The sequence below is a fragment of the Trachurus japonicus genome, chromosome 18 (assembly GCF_045865225.1).
Source record: "Trachurus japonicus isolate A0001 chromosome 18, Traja_1.0".
Classification (NCBI taxonomy): domain Eukaryota; kingdom Metazoa; phylum Chordata; class Actinopteri; order Carangiformes; family Carangidae; genus Trachurus; species Trachurus japonicus.
This window is the reverse complement of record NC_140924.1, coordinates 25,944,535-25,966,262: the sequence shown is the minus strand read 5'-3', so window position 1 is coordinate 25,966,262 and position 21,728 is coordinate 25,944,535. Positions and strand designations below refer to the sequence as shown.

Here is a 21,728-nt window from a genome sequence, read left to right as displayed (position 1 = left end):
ACTAAATAGCCCGCCCTATTTGGAGGAGGAGGGCATGTGACTGATCAGCTGATCAGAATTGGGCGCAGCTTGAGTTGTCTGCCTGAACTAGCTCTGCAGGCTTTGCATCATTAGTGGTGGTGGTGAACCATTAGTGAACAGGTAGTTAATGTATGGAGAGCGCCGTGTGCTGTCCTTGGTGCTGAAACCTCAAAGACACTGGCTTGTTTGGCTCAATCTGTGTCTGGATGGGTTAGAATAGACACAGAACTGTTTTACAGCTGTTCATTTTACAATGACATCATCACCCAAGAATCAGACCACTGCACGCCCTAGCAACACAGGGGCTGGTATACAGTGTTCCACACATGAAGGGCACATGTCATTTCCTGTTCCCTTTTCTAGATGATTGTCTACGCCGCACTTGACACTGAGGGTAAAAAATAAGGTGCAGCCTCATAACACCTCATGAGTAGGTAAAAAGTAAGCTGTGATGTAATACCAAATTATATGAAATGTGCCATTGCTACAACAAAAACAATGGCTCTATGCAACATTGTTGTCAGTCTATAGATGTGGATATACTGTAAGAGGTGGCTCTGAGGCTCTCTTCTGATTGACTGACTGGCCCCAGTTCTTATCCCGCGTCGAGGAGCCTTGTCCTGCGTGTCACCCCCCTCCCCCCCGCTATATTACGAGGCCTTACTAGGTCTCTGATTGGCTTATCACAATGCCCTCTAGCAAATAAAGTTGGGTTTAGGTATGAAGAAGGGAGTGGTTAAGGTTAGGGTAAGATGCAGGTACAGGCATAGCCTTGCAGAGCTCAGCCAATCAGAGGCAGAGTAAGGCGGATCTTGGCGTGGCCATAGTAGGATTCGTAATATCGCTCCCCCCCCCTCTCTGCTACCCATTTCCTGTCTCTCTCTCAACTGTCCTATCCATTAAAGGCCAAAAAAGCCCCAAAAAATATACTTTAAAAAAAAGATGGGCGGGGCTTGTGGCATGGCTGACTATTTTGTTGTGACATCACAAAGTTGCAAAGGTCTCGACAGCTGGTTTTAGGGCTTTAAAGTTGTGATACCTTTACAATATCGATATAGAACCAATACCTGCTCTATAATCAAAGAAGACATGGAAAATCTCACTCTATAAAGCGTATGACCTTCAAGTAGACCAACGTAGACCAAAATCCTGAGGGGAATTAACATTTACTTGAAGTATTTTAGGATGGTTTAATCACCTGACCTGAGTTCCTGAAGTCTTTTTTCTGTTAGTGTCTCACCCACACACTCCAATTCAACCCACATAACAACTCAAATACACTAACATGCACCAACCTCTACACTTTGCAGTTTGCAAACAAGGACTTGAGAGAATTTCCTTTTCATAGTATCAATACACACAGATGTCACGCCTACTGTCTTCAATGATGCAACCGAAAAGACTCATGAACCCCGATTACGCCTCCAGTCACCTGATCAGACTGATCTTTTGGAAAAGAACGAATCGCTAGTGTCAGTCTAAACCAAGCATGTCAGCTTAGCCAATCACAACCAGCCTGCGTCTCCTCTAAGAGTTGGGTGCGCCTGTCGAGAACACAGAATACAGACTGCTGAGCTTCAGAGATGATGCCATTTGTTTTTCTTGTGCTTCTCGGTGAAATTGGTGAGTATTTTTCATTGCAACATTTTCTATCTTTTGCTGTATGAATATCATTTTTTTTAGCAAGAGGCAGGGTTGAAATGTGTAAATATTAAAAAAAAATTGCATTTCTGTACAGGTCAGGGAACAGCTGCTGTTAATCAGACCTCAGGTGTCATGAAGGCAGTGGTTGGGGGCACTGTGACTTTGAAATGTTTTTGGCAAGACGACACTGTCACTTTCCTGTCTTGGTATCAGCAAAGCTTGGGAGGCAAACCTGACATTGTATCAAGTCGAATGAAGCACAAAGAAGAAGCAAACATCTTCCCTGCCTATAAAAAAAGGTTTAAGGTCATTGCACAGAATGAAGAAGGCAGCAACCATCTCACAATCACAGACCTTCGCCTTGAAGATTCAGCTACGTATTACTGTGGGATTCTAGAGTTCAACGCAGTGGAATTTGGAGAAGGAGTTTTCCTTCATGTCAAATCATCACAGTCCAACATCCAAGCTGTTGTTCATCAGCCAGAGTTGGAGCTGCTTCGACCAGGAAGCCCTTTGACTTTGAGTTGTACTGTACATGCTGAATCGCAGTGTGCCGACGAGTCGAAGCTCTACTGGTTCAGACGTGGTGCATCTCAGCCCATGGTCATGGACCCCAGTGCACGACAGTGCACGAGCCCCACAGATGAAATATCTCCAACAAAAAATTGCACAGCAAACCTTGAATTTGATTCCTTAAGCTCCTCCGATGCTGGGATGTACTATTGTGCCGTAGCCTCCTGTGGGGAGATCGTTTTTGGAAATGGAACGAGTGTAGAGCTCATAGGTAGGTGACAATGTTACATGCTACATATTACATTGATGCTGACCTAAAAAAGTGGCCTTGTATATTGTATATTATACTGTATATCTATTAAAGATATCTGCTCTCTTGACTCCAGATGTTCCTTCCAAAGCCCATCTCATGGTGTATTTGTTGAGTGTGGCGTTAGCAGTTTCCTGTATCATCCTGCTCGCCCTGGCTTTCAGCGCGTACAAGTTGAACAAGAAGCTGTGCTCTGTCTGCAAAGGTAAGGTCTTTAAAATCTGTAAAATAGTGCCATATCGACCTGGCTGGACCTTTAATTCATATTTGAGTTTCAGGAACTGCTTCTCATCTGACATGTTCTTCAGCCCCAGACACCATGGTAGGTTAAATTCCTGTTTAATGTAAATTCCATTATAATGACTGCTAATAATACTCTAGTGCCACATTTCTCATAAAAAATGATATTTTGTTGTCAGCAGAGTGGAGATGCAGATGCTCTCCATTATGCAGCTCTGAGCCTGAAGAGAAACAACGGACGGCATCGCCAGGACAGCAACATGGAGACTGAGTGTACTTATGCCAGAGTAAAGAGTAGAAAGGAGTGAATTAAAACTTCTCAACCTGTTGTCAAATTTCACACGACTAAATGTACAATGTAAAATAATGTTCAAATAAAATAAAATGTTTCTTATTTGCTGCATTTTTATGTCAAGTATGAATGGCAAAGATGAGTATCTCCATATGTGCAGTGTACTGTAATATTGGCTGCAGATTAGACACTGTGCAGGCTCATGAAAAAAAAAATCCCCTATGTTCTATTAATAACTGCCACTGTAAATGTAAATGCTGGTCAAACCTCTCGGTCTTCAGCAGTCTCTCACCGTTCACCTTTCACTCCTGTGGTGAAGGTGGTGTGAGCTGCAGAGTGTAAGTTTCCATCGATGGAAACTAGAGTCCCAGCAGAGCTTTAACACAGGAAGACTGGCCTGTGGCCTCAAGTCACAGCAGTGCACTGAAGCAGCTTGGGTCCCACAGGACTTATTGAGATAAACAACAAGCTACAACGAAGAAAACACACTGTGCATGTAGTAAAGACAGTTTAAGAAAAATGTAAAAGAGCAACTGACCTTGACTTCAGAAGTGGAGATTTGGTTCTCAGCTCACGTGAAGCTGCTTTCTGTTCAGTCTTTGCCTTAATAGTTTTTTTTGATGATGCATAACCAATTCATAGTTAGTTTCACTTCCCTAATATGCCCAAATTTGACCCACAGCTATGCTTTTCAGGACAGTCACCACAGTAACATTTACAGGAAGTTCTACATCAACTCTGTGAGAAAAAAACAAAACACAGTAGCATGCAGGCCCAACTTCTCAGCCCTTATTAGGTTATCTGGGATGAAGTGAAAGTGCACTTTGACACTGTGAGTTCAAGCTACCAAAAGATTTATCCATTGGAGTAGATATACTCTTGTATCCTCCAGGCTCCACTATACTGTAACTCCCTGTATTCTGGAATCAGTCAGTAGTCCTTGTCTCACATTCAGCTGCTCCATCATGCTGTGAGGGTAGTTTTTCTTTCCAACATTTTAATACATTTCATGAAAAAAAAAAGTTTGACATCTATTCCAGATACTACACCAACTTTTAGTCTCTCGCTACTGACCTAACTAGACTTCTATTTTCAGTAGACTGGGCCTTCAAAGACAAATTATCAAAGACATATTTGACATAGCAAAGAGGTTCTGCAGACAGGTTCTTACTTTCTGATGTTCTCTCCAAACACATGGACAGCAGGATGATTGGTGACTCCGAATTGTCCATTGAGATTCTTTGGGATAGACTGGCGACCTCTCCAGGGTGTGACCCACACTGGTCAAATGTCAGCTGGGATTGGATCCGTGGATTGATAATCCTCACTAATGAACACAATTTAAAGCCTTAATACAATAAGAGAAGTAAAAATATAATGTTAGCCTATGAGCTAACAAACACATGGACGTCACTGCTGCTAAACTTCCTCCATATAGTATCATGTAGCCACTTGCTAGCGACTGACCTCAGTGAGAAAAAGCTTAAAGAGGTTCATAATAAAAAGAAAATGACAAAGTCAGATACAAGGAGGGGGGGGAATCATGAAAAGGCATGAGTTAACTTTACCTTAATTTCAATCATAAGTCTTTAAAAAATCCATATAGGTTCAATACAAGGGTACCAGGAGCTACAATGCTAATGCTAACAGTAATCTCGGGGTCTTTGAATTCACTCATTCAGCTTTCTGTCACTCTAAGGCAAATTAGGCTACTAGAACTACATGTATCTGAAGTGAACATGCTAGCAGTATGAGGTAAAAGGTTACTGTTAAACTGTGCGTGACCATAAGTTCAACCTGTCTGTTTTAGTCTGAAAGTGTTTTTTGTGGGGTGTGTGGTATAGCAGTGGTTTTCAAAGTGGGGGCCGGGGCCACCAGGGGGTGCTAGGGCGTCCTCAGCATATAGGGAAGGGAAGATGAGAATTAAATAAAATCTAATTAATATATATTGAGCATTATAATAAAACATAATTTGTAATAATATAATAAATTGAAACCTTATTTGCCATGCTCATCTTCCGTATTGCCTGGCAGGAAAAATATAAATGATGTCATGACCATTAACTGTTTTTGCCTGCACCTCAAGCCTCAAAACTCAGTGGGTTAGCAAAACGGGTCTACAGCCAGAAGCTAACGCTATTCCAGGGGCCTTGGCATGGACACATTTCAGAACCCCTGGCATAACTCACAAGGTTGAGCAGGCGCTCCATTTACAGAGGCTATAGTCCTCGCTGCAGCTGCCCCAGTTTGATTCCCACTCTCTGCCTCCTCATTTCCTGTCTCTCTGAACGGTTCTATCAACTAAAGACAAAAAGCCCCAAAAAGTATCTTTCGTAACATCGTCAAACTGATTAAAGAAAATACTCTTTAACGCGTCTCTGTTAAGTTACATAAATGTAGTAATTAATATACTCTAAACAGGAAATACAAGTGTAATGTATGTTTCTTCTGAAGTCAGTAGGACCTCTGGCTAACTTGAATAATTTGTACATCATCCTCAATAAAGCCCAACTATATACCCTCTTGAAACTCACAGACCAATCTTCACACTGCAGGGGGGCACTGACCATGTGATCATGCAGAGTGAGTTCTGATTGGCCTGTAAAACAAACACCGGTCTCTCAAAAGTAGAGAACGAAAAGAGATTCTCTCAATTAGGCAACAAAATGACACACCCAGTGTTTGCTTTCTATGCGACATGTCTGCTCTGTCTGGGGAGAATTGGTAAGGTGTTCGTGCACTAAGTGCATTTTGTCTCTTATACTTTGTAAAATATCATTTTAATGTGAGATAATTTTGATATACCCTGTTCTACAGAATATCTCCTTTTTCCTCCTCAGCTGGTACGACAGCACAGGAGCTATCATCATCTTTAAAGTCAGTGGATGTTGGTGATAATGTAACTCTGGAGTGTTACCGTAAGGAATCTGCTATAGCGGTGATGTTTTACTGGTATAAACAGACCCTGGGAGGGAAACCGAAGCTTGTGTCTACATTCTACAAGCATGAAAAAAATGGCACGCTGTATAATGACTTCAAGGACAATCCACGGTTCAAATTGGAAACCACCACTGGTAAAAACAATTTAATCATCTTAGATTTACAGATTTCAGACTCAGCGACTTACCACTGCGTGAATAGCTATTCGTACGTGTATGAATTTTTTGTGAGCATTACTCTTAGCGTCAAGAGCTCAGGACTGAAGAGCCAATCTTGGATCCATCAGACAGATTCTGAGATCATCCAGCCTGGAGGCTCAGTGACTCTCAACTGTACAGTGCAGACTGGGACCTGTGATGGAGGACACAGTGTTTACTGGTTCAGAGACTCTGAAGAATCTCATCCAGGACTCATTTACACTCATGGAGACAGGAATGATCACTGTGAGAGGAAACCTGACACACAAACACACACCTGTGTCTACAACTTGCCGATGACAAACCTGAATCGTTCTCATACTGGGACCTACTACTGTGCTGTGGCCTCATGTGGACACATACTGTTTGGAAACGGAACCAAACTGGATTTTGATGGTAACTACAATTCTTGTCACATTTGTAAACTATAGGTGAATACTTGACAACCAGACCTGATTATGATGATATCTCCTGGGTCCCTGCAGATCACGGAGACTCTATCATCTTGGTGTATTCCTTGAGTGGAGCTCTGGCGTTCAACATCCTCCTCATTGTTTTAATGGCTTTCACAGCATATAAAATGTACAAGACACGCTGCTGCATATGCACAGGTAGGCTCTTTGTGTCTGATGGTGTTTTTCGATGCAAATTGAACTGGTAGAATTGTGTGACTTAAATATCTGGTGAAATTGCGTCCACAGCCTGAACTCCACATATTCAGTTTCTAACATGCTTATTTACATAGAAAGCATACTAAAGATAGGGCAAGCACTGATGTTTTAAAACATAGGCAAGTATCTTGGGGTGCTTGGTGGTCAATTAGTAAAGAGTGTGTCCTATGTTGCCCAATGCAGTGATTGCCAGTTCCATTGCATTGATTCATCCTGTCTCTTTCGGCCATATTGTTTAAAAAAAGGGCAAAAAAAGAACAAAAAAGTTTCATATTTATACACTACCAAATACTGTTTAAAACTGACATATTTAGGTTATAGATATCAGCCTATAGTTTTATTGGTTCTATTACCTTTTGTCCTGACCACACCTTGTTTCTTTCACAAAACAGTAACGATTGAATTAAAATAACTTTGCTGTTGTCTTCTGTCACAACTAGACTCACAAGCAAGATCTACAGCTGCCTCGGCTCCAAATACAGAGGTAAGATTGTGTTGTATGACTCGAAAATGTTTCCAACACCAATGGAACAGTGGAGGAACACAGAAAGAGTGGCACTACTTTGAATGCAACTCAATTATGGTGACTTGTTGATACAATGAATTACATTATATTTGATGTATTTCATGTTAATTTGTCCGGTGTTTATAGTGATTTGCTGATTTTATGATAGGGATTTGTAATGCTGCAGTATATGTCGGTTATCATTCTAATATTGCTCTTAACAGTTTTATATGTTATTACCAGGCTCACCAGGATGCAGAGGACCTCCACTATGCTGCTCTGAGGGCACACAAGGCCAGCAGGTCAAGAAGACAGAGAGATGACACCCAGAGTGAATGTGTTTACTCCGGAGTGAAGCAGTAGAGCTGGACATGTTCCACCACCACTGCGTGTGAAGCCTTTGAAAAAGAATAAAAGCTGTAGTAAAGTTCCTTTAATGTGACCTGTGCTTTCAGAGGTGTCATGTTTCCACTTGCTATACCTGTCACTTAAAATGTACAAACACATAACCGCACTGATCTCTGTGGGTCAATCACTTTGAGAGTTTGACGTGTGGAAAATGAATATTAAAACAAAGTCAGTAGTCTTTTGTATGTCTATCTTTGTGAACACCATTTTGACTTTGCAAAGCAACACTCATCATCTGCTAGTTGTTTGTGGTCGGACATAAAAGAAAAAGTTTTCAAGAAGGCGAGACAGTAAGATACAGCTTTCAAGGTGCGGTGGGTGGTGTGCTGAGAAACAGCAAGGCCGGCCTTTTCGCAGCAGGGTGGCAACAACAACGACCAGCCGAAATAAGATTTATAAAATGAACAGTAGACTCCAATAATTTGTGACCACTTTCCTCTTCCGTGGCCTGTTGTGACCTCATACTGGAACAAGTACATGTTGAATGCTGCATAATCACCTCAAGCAGGAATGTGTGCCTGCTCTAGGTGCGATGCGATACAGTCCTGTTGTTTCACCGCAAACCTGAGATGTGAGGATCTTTATTTAGCCTCTGTTGTCTGCAGTTAAAAAGACCCTCAGCTCTCTTTGTCTGTGTGGTTTCAAACAGGAAGTCTCTGCAGTGTTTTCATGCATGCATGGCAACAGTTTATCTCAGATGGCCATGCCATCTGACATAGATAATAATGAAACTGCTTTAGGTTCCTCAAACTGGAACACGGTTTAAAAATAATGAAAAAAAAAGTCAAAATAAAAGAAGTGAAATCTTAACCCCCCCCTCAGTTTCTGCCATTTAAAGTGCTGGATTACACAAGACAACCTTGTCCACAAGCTGACAGCAGCGGCCTTAGCTAGGAAGTGTTCACTTTGGGTTTAGCTTCCTAAGTCCACCCAGCAAAACCAACTGTGTCTACCTATTTACCTATCATTTACATTGACTACTGTATCAACCCACAGTGACAATGATGTATGTGATTGAGAGGGTCCAGATGGACGACACATCACCAGCTGCATTAGCCACATGTCCTAATAATACCCATAGAAAAATAAAATATAATTTGAATTTCTGATGTAATATGGATATTATATTGGGCTAATGCAACACATTAATGCCATTTTCAATCTGGTATTGGGTATTTGTCTGTTTTTATGTCCATTGTTGTCACACACATTGATAATGTGGTTGTGTCCACACTGGAAACAAAATGCACGCATTCACACCGACTGTTGTTATAGAAGTGCTACTCAGGGTTAATTTAATATGCACTTAATGTGCGATACTATCAAGCAACTGTAATGGGGTAAACATGAAACTTTACTTCTGCAATGGTGGTTGTATATGAAGAAAGAGTCAGGACATTAAGTGGACACATTTCATATGTTAAGGACCGAAAATGTCGTTCAACAAATGATAACACATTACTGCTGAGCATTAACTAGTGCAAGTAACAAAGGCAAAAAGAGGGCAACATGCCCACATTCCCACCAAGTGAACATTAAAGAGGCCACTGGTTTGTATGGACGGAAAAAACAAAAAAAAACACAGTACAAATCAACTGAGTCCAAAGAACTGTGTGAACTTTCTTCATGTTGTGCATTCAAAGACACCACTGAACCCGTGACCACTGTTTCCACATCAGGATAATAGGCGTTCCCTCTCGTTAGCCAATCAAATGCAGCCCTCTCTCTGAGAAGAGCAAAGAACGCGAAAAGGTTCAGTTCACTTAACGCGGCATTTTGGACACGATGACACCTCTTAAGTATGCTTTGTGTCTGACTTATCTGTTTTTTGGGGGTTCGGGTAAGTTATCTATTGTATAAATTTACAAAATTTTGATTAAAATTTTTGCTTTATGATCACCATCAGTTTATATCAATCACTAAATGCATTTCTTCAATTGCTTTTGTCTTCAGATCAGGCAACAAAATCGTCCGTGTATGTGTGGCAAGACAGTGGTTTTTTTCCATTTGATGTTGGTGAGAGTGTGACTTTGCAGTGTTCCTATAAAGGTGATGCAGTCATGTTTTATTGGTATAAACAAATTCTGGGACAGAAACCAAGGATCTTCTCTGCCTTCTACAAACATGACACAAACGGCACCTTTCTTGGGGAATTTGAAAATGACCCTCGACTCAGACTAGATGCTGGAAATGGTAAAAATGACTTGACGATCTCAGATTTGCAAATCTCAGATTCAGCCACTTATTACTGCATAGGCTGCTATGCATACGATTTTGAATTTGTGGATGGGGCTACTGTCAGTGTGAAGGGTTCAGGCTTCAGCATCCAAACTCTGGTTCATCAGTTAGGACCTGACAACATCCAGTCAACTGATCAGCTCAGCTGTACAGTGCACACTGGGACCTGTGATGGAGGACACAGTGTTCACTGGTTCAGAAACCCCAAAGAATCTCCTCCTGGACTCATTTACACTGGCGGAGACAGAGATGATCAGTGTGAGAGGAAACCTGACACACAAACAAACACCTGTTTCTACAACTTGCCAATGAAGAATCTCACTCAGGGGACTTATTGTGCTGTAGCCTCATGTGGACATGTACTGTTTGGAAAGGAGAACGAGTCAGACACAGTGGGTAGGTCACATTATAACAGTGGTGCTATAGATACTGCAGTTGTGATCACTCTCTACCCACTAAAGCCCTGTAATGTCTCTCACTGTGTATCTGCAGATAAGGACGACTCACTTGTCTTGGTGAATTATTTGATTGGAGCTTTGGCATTCACCACCACCCTGGCTGCTGTTTTAATGTATACAGCATATAGAATGAGCAATAGCTGCCAATGTACAGGTAAGAAAACTGCCGCTCTTTACTTTTGATAGTGTGCATTTCTCTAATTTATAATGGATATAAAACTGGATGTAGAGCTAAGCAAGTCATTATGAATATTATCTGAAGAGGCTGTAACATAATGGAAACTTTATACTAATAAATGTTGCATTTTGTAATGTTAAGTATGTATATTGAAGTGTTGTACAATTTCCATCATGTTTTAATATATTTTAAGAAATGGCGGTGATATTTTGAGGTGCTCATACATAGATGGTTCATTACCTGGAGATTATTCTGATGAGTCTGTCCTAGTTATAAGACTTGCCTGGGAGCACCATGTCAAAAAAGAAAAAAAAAATCAAACAGATTTTAAAGAATCTGTCTCTCTGGTTTTATTTTACTATCAGATCCTGAAGCAAGATCTCCACCTCAGTCAACTCCAAATGCAACAGTGAGTATTTTCAAAGCTTTACTCTGACAAAATGTATCCAGGTAATGCAGAAACCTAATGAATAAACCTGTTGTTTTCCAAACTTTAAGAAAAGGTTGGGTATCAAATCTTCTGGGGTGAATATGTCAGCCCGACCGCCCAGAAGTCTGACTGGCCATTAATCTGATTTATTCTAGAGGGTTATTGCTATTGTTAGGTTTAGGGTTTGGGTTACTTACGCCGGACAAATGGGACGTCGGACTAATGGACGCAAAAATATAGAAATGTATGGTCGGAGAAATAGGAAGTTGGAGAAGTAGGAAGTCATACAGTCGTACATGTGCCCAAATCTTTTTTAGATCTAGATTCTACCTGGTGTCTCAGCTGCACAATGTTCTGTTCTGTGTGAAATACCCATGTGTATCAAACAGCATGAAATGAAATATTAACATGACATATGTTTTTCCAGGGTTACCATGACTCAGACAACCTTCATTACGCTGCTCTGAGGAAGCACAAGGTCAACAGATCAAATAGGCAACGGGACAACACACAAACTGAATGTGTGTACTCCAGTGTAAGGCACTAGAGCTGGATTGTACGTATGTGTCAATAATGTAATTTGTTGTTGGATTTTACTTGTGCTTACCTGCAACAACTGAATAAATGTGCCATTCTCGTGCTAGCTGATTTGTCTGTATCAGAAGGTCAAAATGATATTATTGTCATCACAGTGTTTGCATTGTTGTTGCTATCATGTAAGTATGGTAACTAGTGTAACTATATTGTTGTATTGTTTCTGAAATAAGCACAAATGACTTTACCCCTATACCTCTGTTTTGCAGAATGCAAAATGTTGAACTGCAATAAACCAGTTAAAGTTCTTGGTGTGATTTGTGTCACCAAATAAGTCATATTGTTACTCACTGTAGTAGTAGTAGTAGTGGGGGCAAGCACAACAATGCAAAAGACCATGCATTGTAAGAAGCTTAGAAGTAGTGGAGTTTGCATGTTCTCCTTGCACCTTCATGGGTTCCTGGTTCTCCAGCTTCCTCCTACAGCCCAAAGACATTCACACTAAGTCCATTGCTAATTCTAAAGAACCCATAGGTATGAACTTGAACATGTCAGGTTGCCTCCACAAGTTGGCCCTATTATAGACTGATGATATTATACGACCATGTCTACCACCCACACCTACTGTCAGCTGATTGCCACCCTGGATAAATGGTATAAGTAGTGGATAGATGGATGGATATCACAAACATCCACCATCAATATATGGATATTTTGAATGAGAGATAGAGGGAGAAAGACTTAGAGGTAGTACACAAAATAGAAACTCTCACTTAATAGAAAGTGAAACTTGGCGTCATTGAATCCTGGTTGAATCAAATATGAAGCATCTCATAGCCGATGAGCAGCAAACACCTGTTAAAAACCCAGATAGTAAGCACCCAACTTAAGTGTATTTTATAAACACCTTTCCCAATGTCTTTGCATGTCTCCCCAGATCTCCTCGCACCTGTTGAATAAATATAGTACTTGGCACTTACACAAACAACTGTGGCAAAAGTCATGACCCTCTGTCATCTAGAGTTCAGTTTAACTGTTCCCAAAAAGAGTGGCTCTTTAATGTAAGTTTAAGTTTTATCAGTTTTACCTTTTGATAATGTGTAGCTGATGTCATATCTGGCCCTCTGCATTGTGTTTCTTTCGGTACAAACTATTCCAGGTGGGGTTCGAACCCTGGTCTCCTGCATGGCAGGCGATGATGCAAACCATTTCGCCAAGAGGTTACTAACCACTTGGCGGATGGGTTAGCACGTCCTTTATGGGTGAGTGAGTGCACATCCGTTACAAATGCACTGTATGAACCAGCGGTCACGTTCTTTGGAGAAGCAGCTTACACGAATGGGCTTTATGCACAGCTCCACTACTTTCTGAAATAAGCCAGCTCCTTTCCTGTCTTACATTGTTGGACCAACTGATCAATCCAGATGTGTCTGATCTCACAACAATGGTCAGGCACACCTGGATTAATCAGTTGGTCCAATAATGTAAGACAGGAAAGGAGCTGGCTTATTTCAGGAAGTAGTGGAGCTGTGCATAAAGTCCATTACTTCCCCAATTATCAATTATTTGATTTTAGTAACACTATAGCCAAAGCCACATCAACTAGCTACTTAGTGTGATTGCAAGTAAATTTGGTGCAGATATTAAAGGGGGGCCCTGGTGACTTTGGTGCCCCCCCACCTCCTCCTGTAGCAAGTGAGTGTTTTCATTTATCACTTCAAATGCCAACCCAATGTCAACCCATCCAATAGTTGTGGAGAACACAACCAATAGTCCATCCAATAGTTGTAGAGAACACAACTATTGGATGGGTTGGCACAACATCTGCCATTTGCTGATTTAATGAAAACGGCAAGTTTTTCCGCCGTTTCGTTCGTGAGTACGAAGGAGAAGAAGAGAGCTGGGTTTCTCCAAAAACGGAGCTCCCGCTCTAGTTTCAGAGAAAAGTGCACTTTTGTGTCAAGTGGCAATCGGCTCATTTTACCGGTACTCTGCATGTCTCCCAAATCATTTCTACGGCTAAATAAATATTTTCAGAGGCAAATCTGGGGGGTGTGGCAGCGTGGAGTGCAGCGGTGTGGGTCTCTGGCTGCAGCGGAGCAGCTCCGTGACACTCCTGTGTGACTGGCCGGCGATGAGTGCTCTGGGGCGGGGGCGGCCGGTCACAGCACCCGCTGCACAGCGCCCGCTCCGCTGCACCGTGAAAACAGCTGTGATAACGGGCTTTCAGATCCGAGTCTCCAAACCAGAAACGTTTGTAACAGCACCGGAAAAAGTCACCAGATTTGTCGCTAGTCGCTTGACAAAAAAAAGTCGTCAAGAGGGTTTGGAAATTCAGCGAGAAAGTTGCAACACTGTAGCCGACAGCCGCACAGCACTGCACGCTGTCCCCAGAACAGCATTCAAGGAGACCGATTACTCAAACAAAACCAAGATCACACAGTTTATAAAAAACATTATGTTTTGATTTTAGTCTAAAACAGTTTTTACATATCAGAGGAACCATATTCACACACAGGGTACCTCAGAGTGTCTATTATCATAATCTGTAAAAAAAAAAAAACGGTTTTGACGAGTTAACTCGTCAATGGTCGTGAACGTTCGGCAGGCTGTGACGAGTAAACTCGTCAATGGTCACGAAAGAGTTAACAAGAGGCTGGTTGTATCACTCAGTATGTGCTGAAGGGTGTGAGCTAGTGAACAGTTTTCCACTGGTGGAAACTTGGGTTCTAGCAGAGTTTCGATACATGAAGACTGCCTCTCACCTATATGTGTGTGGTATGTTTGATGAGCAAAGAGAAGTGTTGACCAGGTGATTTGTTGGCTATAGGCTGCACATGTCATTGAAACAATAAATTGTAAAGTGAAAAATAAAAAGTGGATGTGAAGGATGGACGGTCATCATCATCACACACAACAAATCCTGGTTTATTACCAATACAGGGAAACACTGAGAGGAGCTTTTATTGTCAGACATTCTATTTTCAGTTCAACTTTGATAAAAGCTTGACCTGACCAATGGTCAAGTCGTTTTATGCCTCCAATTCCCTAACACTTGCCAAACTTTTTCTGATTTAAATTTTGACATAATTAAAGGACTATTTTATCATCCAAAAATATTTTTGTGGTAGAACAAACTAATTGTCACTCACCCATTGTAACTTATAGGTTTTGCACAAGTGTTGAGCTCAGGACGCTCTCTGGTGCCAAAACAGGACATTCAGTGTCACTACCTGTAAGCCAATCAAATACACTTGTCTGTCTAAGAGAAGAGAACGCATGAGGATCCTCTCATTCACCAAGACTTTTTGATCAGGATGACATCTCTGTGGTTGGCTTTATATTTGACTGGTGCGTTCTTGTGGAGAACGGGTGAGTTGTTGATGTATTTACACACTGGAGAATATTTATCTGTCGTCTTTTTTACACGATGACAGATTTATCATGGCATTTACTCTATGTTTTCTTGGTGGTTTTTCTTTTCCCCAGGCTTAACTAATCAAGGGTCGTCCTCGTTGGTGAATCAAGACGGTGGTTTTAAACTGGCTAAAGTTGGAGACAATGTGACTTTGAGATGTTTCGGCAGTGCATCGATGTTCTACTGGTATAAACAAACTCTGGGACAGAAACTAAGGCGCATCTCTACCTTTTATAAACATCACAAAAATGGGACTTTTACTGCCGAATTCAGCGATAATAAACGATTTTCACTGGAGGCTAGTCACGGAAACAACCACTTGACAATCTCGGATTTACAAATTTCAGACTCGGCAACTTACTTCTGTATAGGCTGCTCTGCGACCAAGTCTGAATTTGGAGAGGGGTTTACTGTCAGTGTACAGGGTTTGGGGTTCCATCAGCCAGCAGGCTCTGTAAATGTCAACTGTACAGTGGAGACTGGGACCTGTGATGGAGGACACAATGTTTACTGGTTCAGAGACTCTGAAGAACCTCATCCAGGACTGATTTATACTGATGGAGACAGGAATAATCAGTGTGAGAATGAAAAACCTGAGACACAATCACACACCTGTGTCTACAACTTGCCGACAACAAGCCTAAATCTTTCCCATGGAACATCCTACTGTGCTGTCGCCTCATGTGGACACATACTTTTTGGAAACAGGACCAAACGGGACTCTGAGGGTAAGTGATAGCATATAATTCTGGCATAGAACTGATAACATTTTACGTAAACACAAAGATAATAGTTAAACCATCTGCTTTCTGCAGATAAGGTGACCTCCCTTCTATATTTCTTGAGTGGAGCTTTGGTATTCACCACCATCCTGAGCGCTTTACTGCTGTTCTCATTGTACAAGATGATCAAGGGAGGCAGCTGCCACTGCACAGGTATCTAGGACTGTTTCTATGTTACATGGTGTTTTCACTGAATATTTCAAATAATCAGTTTTTCCATTTCGCATCAGAGTCTCAAACAAGTTTTTCAGCTCCGTCCGCAGCTAATGCAGAGGTGAGTATCGCCTAACTGTATTATCAATCTAAACTGTTGAAATTCAAGCATTCTAGCTATGTGGTTCCATTATATTAATCAGATGTAATAATAGCCTATGTTATTTACCAGGGTGACGAAGATTCAGATAACCTCCATTATGCTGCTCTAAGGAAACCAAGAGTCAACAAAACAACAAGGCAGAGGGATGAGACGCAGAGTCATTGTGTGTACTCAACTATAAGACCATAGAACTGTCTGATCTGTACCTTGTTTCTATGTAACATGTAATTTCTTTCAATTCCATTTTTTGAGACATAATATAGTCCTTCTTTAAATAAGATCAGTTTAACATGTATTCAGGTGAATAGTGATGTTTAATGTAAGCCTTTGGTTGTGGTACTTGAACAAGCTTTTGCTGTATGAGTTTTGATCAGTGGTGAATGTGAGATATTTCCACTCTCACCTAACCTACTATATCAGTTTCCCCTTGCTGCACCCAATGCACCATAAGCATAAGCATTATAAAAAACAGCCAACATGTCATCAGTATGCATTTAGATGGTTACAGAACTACAACATCCAATCATGTATAATTGGAAATATGTTATATTTATATCTGGTGTAGATGTTGCAACAAACTCGAGTCTCAAACAAGCTTTTTATAGCTTCCCTTGTGGTCTGCAGTCAATATCTGAGATCACTGCCTGCTGTGCTAACGGCCGCCTCTCCACATATTCACACATCTCTTCTTTCTTTTTTTAGAATCACTTTAGTTTCAAGTGTTTGTTTCCTACACAGTGTTTCTTCATTCCTCCCAAGGCAACCATCTACTTCTAATCATTTAATGTATTAAGTTGATAACATTTATTTTCAATAAAACCAGTAGATTAAAAATGCCAGCTTCACGGAGTACAACTTTTTTTTTTTAAAGTATATTTTTTGCCTCCAATGTACAGGACAGCCGAGAGAGAGACAGGAAATGGGAGGCGGGGGGGGGGGGGGGCGGTGACACGCAGGACAGGGCCGCTCGGCACAAGACCCGAGCCGGGGTCGCCTGCAGCGAGGACCACAGCCCCAACACATGGGGCGGGCCCTCCACCAACTGAGCTAAACACCACCCCAAGTACAACTTTTTTAGTATTTAGTATTTTAAGTATTTATTTGCTTTCAATTCAGATTTGTGGATGTGCATTTCATATTATGACTGACTAAATCACTGTGGTCTAATCACATTAAACTGATAAAAATGAGTGAGTGTATTGCATAAACTATATTACACAGTGCATGGCGTGTCAGAAAGCTTCGGGTGTAGCGAAGATTACGGTTGAGGTAACATGAAGCTGACTATGTGACAGAAGCCATCACTACTTCCTCGTCTTGTACTCAAGTAATGACTCTCCAACCACAATCAGATCTCATTGCATTCAAGCAGCAATTGCATCGTAGAGAGATCTGGATTCAGCGTCTAAAAGCGTTCATTTGTGTGTTCCTAAGTAGAAGCCAGTCAGGGATCATGCACTTGATAGCAAGTTTTTTTTTTTATATCTTTCTTTTTAATTTTTGATTTAGAAAAACAACACAAATGTACAGCCTTCCGCTGTCACGAACACAACATACAACACAAAATAATACTACATAATATAATAAGAACCAAAAACACAAAAGACAGGAAAAAGAAAAGAAAAGAAAAAAAAAAAGAAAAAAAAATTGATAGCAAGTTGTAACAAAGTGGCTAGTGGTGAGATAGAACTAAAGGCGGCATTTTAGTTGAACAAACACCTAGCACCTACACACTGTGACTCTTCCTTGACAACCCATAGCAGAACTAACTCAACAAACAGACATGAAACTGGCATCAGTTTACTTATGAATAATATAGGAGACCAGAGGGTGATCTAGAGGTTCTGCAATCATCACTTTGAGTAAACACATAAGAGGGATGGATTAGACTTTGCATTTTCAGCCTAAAGGGGGGGAGGCCCTTTAATAAAATAACATCATACATTTAGTTCCAGCCATTGTGTACACATTGTGCATCATTGAGGCTCTGTTCCAACTGTGTGGTCATAGCAGTTTTTTCGCTCTGAGCTGTCAACGTGTAGCTGTTTTACCATGCACCTTCTTCAGCACGTTTGGTCATGATGGTTTTCAGCATTGTGCAGAGGTGTTAGGCTTAAGACTGAAAACTATTTGTGGGGGTGTGGTCATAAAACCAGCTGCCGACATCTGGCTTTTGCTGTAAGCATGAAAGGGCTCACCGGTATTTATCTGCTCCAGCTCTGATAAGCAGTGTTGTGACACAAACACTATGGTCACCTACACAGTGCTGTTTAACCAGAAACACCATGCACTCGACAAGTTCTATTTACCACTCTGCATGGTAGATAGCAACTCACTGTTTGAGTCAGTGTCTGTGAATATCTGCTTTATGACATCATTGCTCCCTGCAGTTGTGTGTTTGAGGCCACACAGTCCCAACAGAAACAAGACAACAGGAAAACTTGTGAGAGTGTAAAAAAGGTTGGTCACTTTTTTCAGTGGGTTACTCATAACAGGTAAAGCAGTACAGGAAGTCAATTTGGTTTAAAGGCATATCTACGGTGGCCCTTGAGGTTCAACACTACTGGTTATGAAGCAGATCCCACTGAGAAAGCATTGTCACCACTCGGACAACATTCACCAATTCACCCTAAAATTCAATAAAATAGATAAATGATCAACAATGGGACAAGGGTCATGGCGAGTCTGACTTGATCTTTTATAGAGGGAAGGGACAAAGAAATATACACAGATTGGACATGTCAGTTTCTTACAACAATCACAAAAAAGTAATAGAAATACATGTGTATTTATGTGCGTCTCTACGATGTCTCTAGACAGCTAAAGTCTAATAAAGATGAATCACAATGGCTAACATAACAACCATCATGGCTCAGTTAGGTTTAATCACAAAAAAAAACAAAAAAACTTGGCTATAGGGTCTGTCCTCTCCCTGGTCCGTCCAATTTGGACGAACCAGGAAGAGGAGCTTCCGCTACAAACAAGCTTGACATATAGACTTATTTAATTTTTTTCGGGACAATTTCGCATTTCGGGGCTTCAATACAAGACGGACATTCCAAACGAGCAGCATGGAGGTATTTGGATGTTTTTGGTGTGTCTTTTTGTTACGAAGAAAAGTGGTATCCATTTGCAACCGTTATATTGACATGCACTGCTACGCCGAGACCCCCTGTAAATCAGAGAAGCCATGGATAACTCTGAAACTTCTCCCAGCCCTTAGTCGACATGAGGGTGAGTAGATAATGAGTGCAATTTGAATTTTGAGTGAACTATCCCTTTAATGGGTTCATTTTCGACAAATAGAGTGTTTTGTCTCTATCGTTATTTTGTTATTATTATTAGTGGTGGAAATGCTGGGTGAGCCGACCAGCGTTTCCTACTTTCGGTTTTGCGGACGCTGCCCGGCGGGTCATGGGAATAACGCCGCCGAATCGCCGTTTATGGTCGGAACTATGACGGTATCTGATCGTCTTCGAACCTCTGACTTTCATTCTGGATGAATGAAAACATTCTTGGCAAGACGTCCGTCCTGCGTCGGTCCAAGAATTTCACCATGCGCGCGGAGGCTCATGGGAAATGTAGTGTGAAATCACTTCACTTTCCAAAATTCCTCGTTGTCCCTTTAATGTTAAAAAAGTTGAGTCGAGCCGAGCCGGTACCACGTAGTGGAAACGCAGCATTAAATTAGATACAAAACAACAAAAACAATGTCATTACGTCCACTCCTCATTCCTAACATTTACTTGTTAACTCTGTTCCTTTATATGTTTGTCCAACAGCACACACCTATATTTATTTAGTTACATACCCAACATCTTTAAACTGCACACAATCAAAGGAAAATAGTGGTAGGTTGTCAGTAAATGATCGCTGAACTCTCCACTTCTCTGCTGTGCATACAAAGGTCTTCCACCTTTCAAATTTAGAGGTTTGAGGTGTGTTTGATTGGTTCTACCTCTCAGCATGTGATTCTTCTGAAGGAACTAAAATTGACAGCAAGAGTGGCAGTGAACATGTGATCGTCAGTGCTGCCTTGCTGGCCAATCAACACAGGTCTGATGTTTTAAGAGTGGAGAATGTATCGGGGTGATTGTCATTCAGCACGGCAATTTCAACATGAGGAGTCCTCCAGAGTTATTCCTCTATCTGACATGTTTGTTCATGGGGAAAATGGGTGAGTTGAAAGAGGTTTGTTTAAGGTTTAGTCAGTCTTAATGGAAGTTTTTGTGTTGGTATTTTCTGAGTAGGATCAAGTTTGTGGACTTACTTTTTCTCCTGTTTCACTTCAGCTCAGATGAATCGCTTCACTCTGTGTGCAAATGTTTCTCAAGACAGAGGATTAATAACAACAACTATTGGTGACAGCCTGGCTTTGAAATGTTTCCATGACAGTGATGCTGCTAAGTATTACTGGTATAAACAATCACTGGGACAGAGGCTACAACTGATCTGTGTCACCTATAAATTTGAAAAAAATGGGACTTTCCATGGTGAATTCAAGGATAATCCACGCTTCGCCCTGGAAACTCAATTTGGCATGAACCAGTTACATATTTCAAATGTACAACTCTCAGACTCGGCCACTTACTACTGTGCAAGAGGTTATTCATTTATGTTTGAATTCGCCGAGGGCACTGTTGTCATCGTGCAGGGTTCTGGGATGGAGATCCAGGCTTCAGTCCATCAGTCAGAGTCTGAGAACATCCAGCCTGGAGGCTCAGTGACTCTCAACTGTACAGTCCAGACTGGGACTTGTGATGGAGGACACAGTGTTTACTGGTTCAGAGACTCTGAAGAATCTCATCCAGGACTCATTTACACTCATGGAGACAGGAATGATCAGTGTGAGAGGGAAACTGACACACAGACAAATACCTGTGTCTACAACTTGCCGATAAAGAGCCTGAATCATTCTGGGACCTACTACTGTGCTGTCGCCTCATGTGGACGCATGCTGTTTGGAAACGGGACCAATGTGGACGTTGATGGTAGGTAACTCTCTACCAGAGCTTTGTCATGTGATTAGTAGTGAGCTGCTTCTGTACAAGTACAACAAAGTCAATTTCTCCTGATACAGATGAGGAGGAATCTCTTTTCTTGGTGTATATCTTGAGTGGAGCTTTGGCATTTACCACCATCCTCAGTGTCATACTGGCTTTCATGATTTACAAGATGAAGAGCCGCACATGTTCAGGTAATCTGTGTGTTTCATCCCAGGCATTATATCTTGAGTGAATTTGGCTTTTTGAATGAAATATCTTTCTCTGTATTTTACACCCAGAGTTTCATGTCAGTTCATCAACTCCCTCCACATCAAATGCAGAGGTAAATATTGTCGGTTTAGTTTAACTGTTAAATTTCATCTCAGTGTCCTGTTGAATAATTAGTAATAATATTGTGGACATGTTGTATTGTTTTAATCAGGAACTGATATGTATTTTGTTTGCAGGGTGTCCGGGCTGCAGACGACCTCCATTACGCTGCTTTGAATGTGCAACTGCCAAAAAGATCAAGAAGACAAACGGACGACACCAACAGTGAATGTGTTTATTCCCGTGTTAGGCAGTAGATCTGTTTTCATTTGTACTGTCCTTAGAAGTTTATCTAGGAGTTATAATGCATATAGGTCT

General features: G+C 41.3%; 4 protein-coding genes and 1 pseudogene across 6 annotated transcripts; all 5 read left to right on the top strand.

Moving 5' to 3' along the window:
* Nucleotides 1-384: 384 nt before the first annotated feature.
* Nucleotides 385-3,113, top strand: LOC146969459 (uncharacterized). The gene is made up of 5 exons (XM_085759404.1): nt 385-415; nt 1,760-2,449; nt 2,565-2,693; nt 2,767-2,810; nt 2,908-3,113. Exons 1-5 carry the CDS (start codon nt 385-387, stop codon nt 3,034-3,036), a joined length of 1,023 nt encoding a protein of 340 aa, XP_085615530.1. The 3' UTR covers nt 3,037-3,113.
* A 2,454-nt stretch (nt 3,114-5,567) lies between these two features.
* LOC146969458 (uncharacterized) lies at nt 5,568-8,521 on the top strand. Its single transcript, XM_085806253.1, has 5 exons — nt 5,568-5,744; nt 5,861-6,553; nt 6,643-6,768; nt 7,269-7,312; nt 7,577-8,521. Exons 1-5 carry the CDS (start codon nt 5,687-5,689, stop codon nt 7,694-7,696), a joined length of 1,041 nt encoding a protein of 346 aa, XP_085662379.1. The 5' UTR covers nt 5,568-5,686; the 3' UTR covers nt 7,697-8,521.
* Nucleotides 8,522-9,475: 954 nt separating this feature from the next.
* Nucleotides 9,476-11,611, top strand: LOC146969457 (uncharacterized). The gene is made up of 5 exons (XM_085806301.1): nt 9,476-9,581; nt 9,695-10,375; nt 10,472-10,591; nt 10,981-11,018; nt 11,473-11,611. Exons 1-5 carry the CDS (start codon nt 9,527-9,529, stop codon nt 11,590-11,592), a joined length of 1,014 nt encoding a protein of 337 aa, XP_085662427.1. The 5' UTR covers nt 9,476-9,526; the 3' UTR covers nt 11,593-11,611.
* A 3,214-nt stretch (nt 11,612-14,825) lies between these two features.
* LOC146969456 (uncharacterized) lies at nt 14,826-16,917 on the top strand (annotated as a pseudogene). The gene is made up of 4 exons (XR_015034240.1): nt 14,826-14,951; nt 15,069-15,932; nt 16,010-16,053; nt 16,165-16,917. The product of XR_015034240.1 is annotated as an uncharacterized LOC146969456 (transcript).
* A 3,209-nt stretch (nt 16,918-20,126) lies between these two features.
* Nucleotides 20,127-21,692, top strand: LOC146969455 (uncharacterized). Of its 2 annotated transcripts, none has more exons than XM_085759505.1 (5): nt 20,127-20,272; nt 20,388-21,086; nt 21,176-21,292; nt 21,380-21,423; nt 21,548-21,692. In XM_085759505.1, exons 1-5 carry the CDS (start codon nt 20,215-20,217, stop codon nt 21,665-21,667), a joined length of 1,038 nt encoding a protein of 345 aa, XP_085615631.1. In that variant the 5' UTR covers nt 20,127-20,214; the 3' UTR covers nt 21,668-21,692. The 2 variants fall into 2 exon arrangements, with proteins under 2 accessions (XP_085615631.1, XP_085615632.1); XM_085759506.1 differs by having other exon boundaries at nt 21,176-21,315; nt 21,382-21,423.
* The last annotated feature ends 36 nt before the right edge of the window (nt 21,693-21,728 follow it).